This window comes from Nanorana parkeri, unplaced genomic scaffold (genome assembly GCF_000935625.1).
Source record: "Nanorana parkeri isolate BGI_ZX_2015 unplaced genomic scaffold, ASM93562v1 scaffold4262, whole genome shotgun sequence".
In the NCBI taxonomy this organism is placed as follows: Eukaryota; Metazoa; Chordata; class Amphibia; order Anura; family Dicroglossidae; genus Nanorana; species Nanorana parkeri.
In genome coordinates this window covers 5236-6627 of record NW_017310526.1, presented here as the reverse complement: position 1 = coordinate 6627, position 1392 = coordinate 5236, and the positions used below count along the sequence as shown (strand labels likewise).

The 1392-nt window shown below is 57.8% G+C and overlaps 1 protein-coding gene across 1 annotated transcript in view; it reads left to right on the top strand.

Moving 5' to 3' along the window:
• Positions 1-181, top strand: part of TUSC2 (tumor suppressor candidate 2) — a 2474-nt gene extending 2293 nt beyond the window's left edge. The window contains exon 2 of the mRNA XM_018575615.1: positions 11-181. Within this exon, the coding sequence (XP_018431117.1) occupies positions 11-76 (66 nt within the window). The 3' untranslated portion in view covers positions 77-181. The remainder of the gene's footprint in view (positions 1-10) is intronic.
• The last annotated feature ends 1211 nt before the right edge of the window (positions 182-1392 follow it).

The following is a 1392-nucleotide window of genomic DNA, read 5'->3' as shown; positions in this document are numbered from 1 at the left end:
CCCCCCACAGGGCACCATCAAGTTAGAGTTCCCGCGCATCCATGTGGATTTCCCCGTCGTGCTGTGTGAGGTCTGACCCTGGCTGCCGCCCTCGCCTGCCATGTGGTGCCCCTCCCCCACCCACGCTGTGCTCCCAGGACGTGGAGCGAGAGGAGAGTCACGGGGGAGGGGGGGACACGGACTGCGTGACGCCGGGTACAATGGAGACGCCATGTTGGACAGAATGGCTGCCGCTGTGGATCTTTATTTCCTGTATCCGGAATCGGTCACCTGACCACATCCCGAGCTCCTCCTTCCGCTTTACTATGTTCCGTAGCCGCCATCATGATGGGCTGCGACACGGGGCGGGGGCCCCGGGCCCCTCGAGGGGGGATGTCAGTCACCACGCGAGCCCGGACTCCGTGTATTTATATTCCGGCGTCACGACGCGCTGGGTTGTGTCTGCACCACGCGATCTGCGATTGGACGGCGCCGCAGACGGACAATGTGACGGATCTCTACGCCGATCACAGGCGTGTCTTCCCGTGTACCAGAGATGACCTTCATTGTATGTTAGCGGAAGGCCGGAGGGGGGGATCACTATGGAGCAGAAGGCCGGAGGGGGGGATCACTATGGAGCAGAAGGCCGGAGGGGGGGATCACTATGGAGCGGAAGGCTGGTCTGAACAGTTATTGCCGTGTACGGTGAGGAGGATGGTGATTGGCTCGCGGCAGATATAATTTGTATCCTCGGAGAGGTCACATGACACAAATGTTATAAATGGAGTAAAATAAGTATTTGAACCCCTACCAACCAACAATGATTCTGGCTCCTCCCACAGACTGGCTCCTCCCACAGACTGGCCATGTGGTAGACAGAGGAGTCCTGTCCCTTTAAGAAGGTGTTCCTAACGTCACCTGACCACAGAATCTCTTTCCTCCATCACCCCTCCCCCACCATGGGAGGACCAGAGAGCTGTCAGAGGAGGTCGGGGAGAAGGAATACAAAATACCCACCAATGGCCCTCCATGGAGGATGTCGCCTCATAGGGTGAGGATGAGGGATCCGCCCAGAACTACACAGGGGGAGGAGCTTGTGAATGATCTCGGGGCAGTTGGGACCAGAGTCACCAAACACACCATTGGTGACACAATACCCCGCCATGGACTGAGATCCTGCAAGGTCCGCCCCCATAGGAAGGCCCATGTACAGGCCCGTCTGAGGGGGAGGACGGAGGTCAGATAGAAGACTGAAGGGAAGGACGGAGGTCAGATAGAAGACTGAAGGGGAGGACGGAGGTCAGATAGAAGAGTGAAGGGAAGGACGGAGGTCAGATAGAAGACTGAAGGGGAGGACGGAGGTCAGATAGAAGAGTGAAGGGAAGGAGGGAGGTCAGATAGAAGACTGAAGGG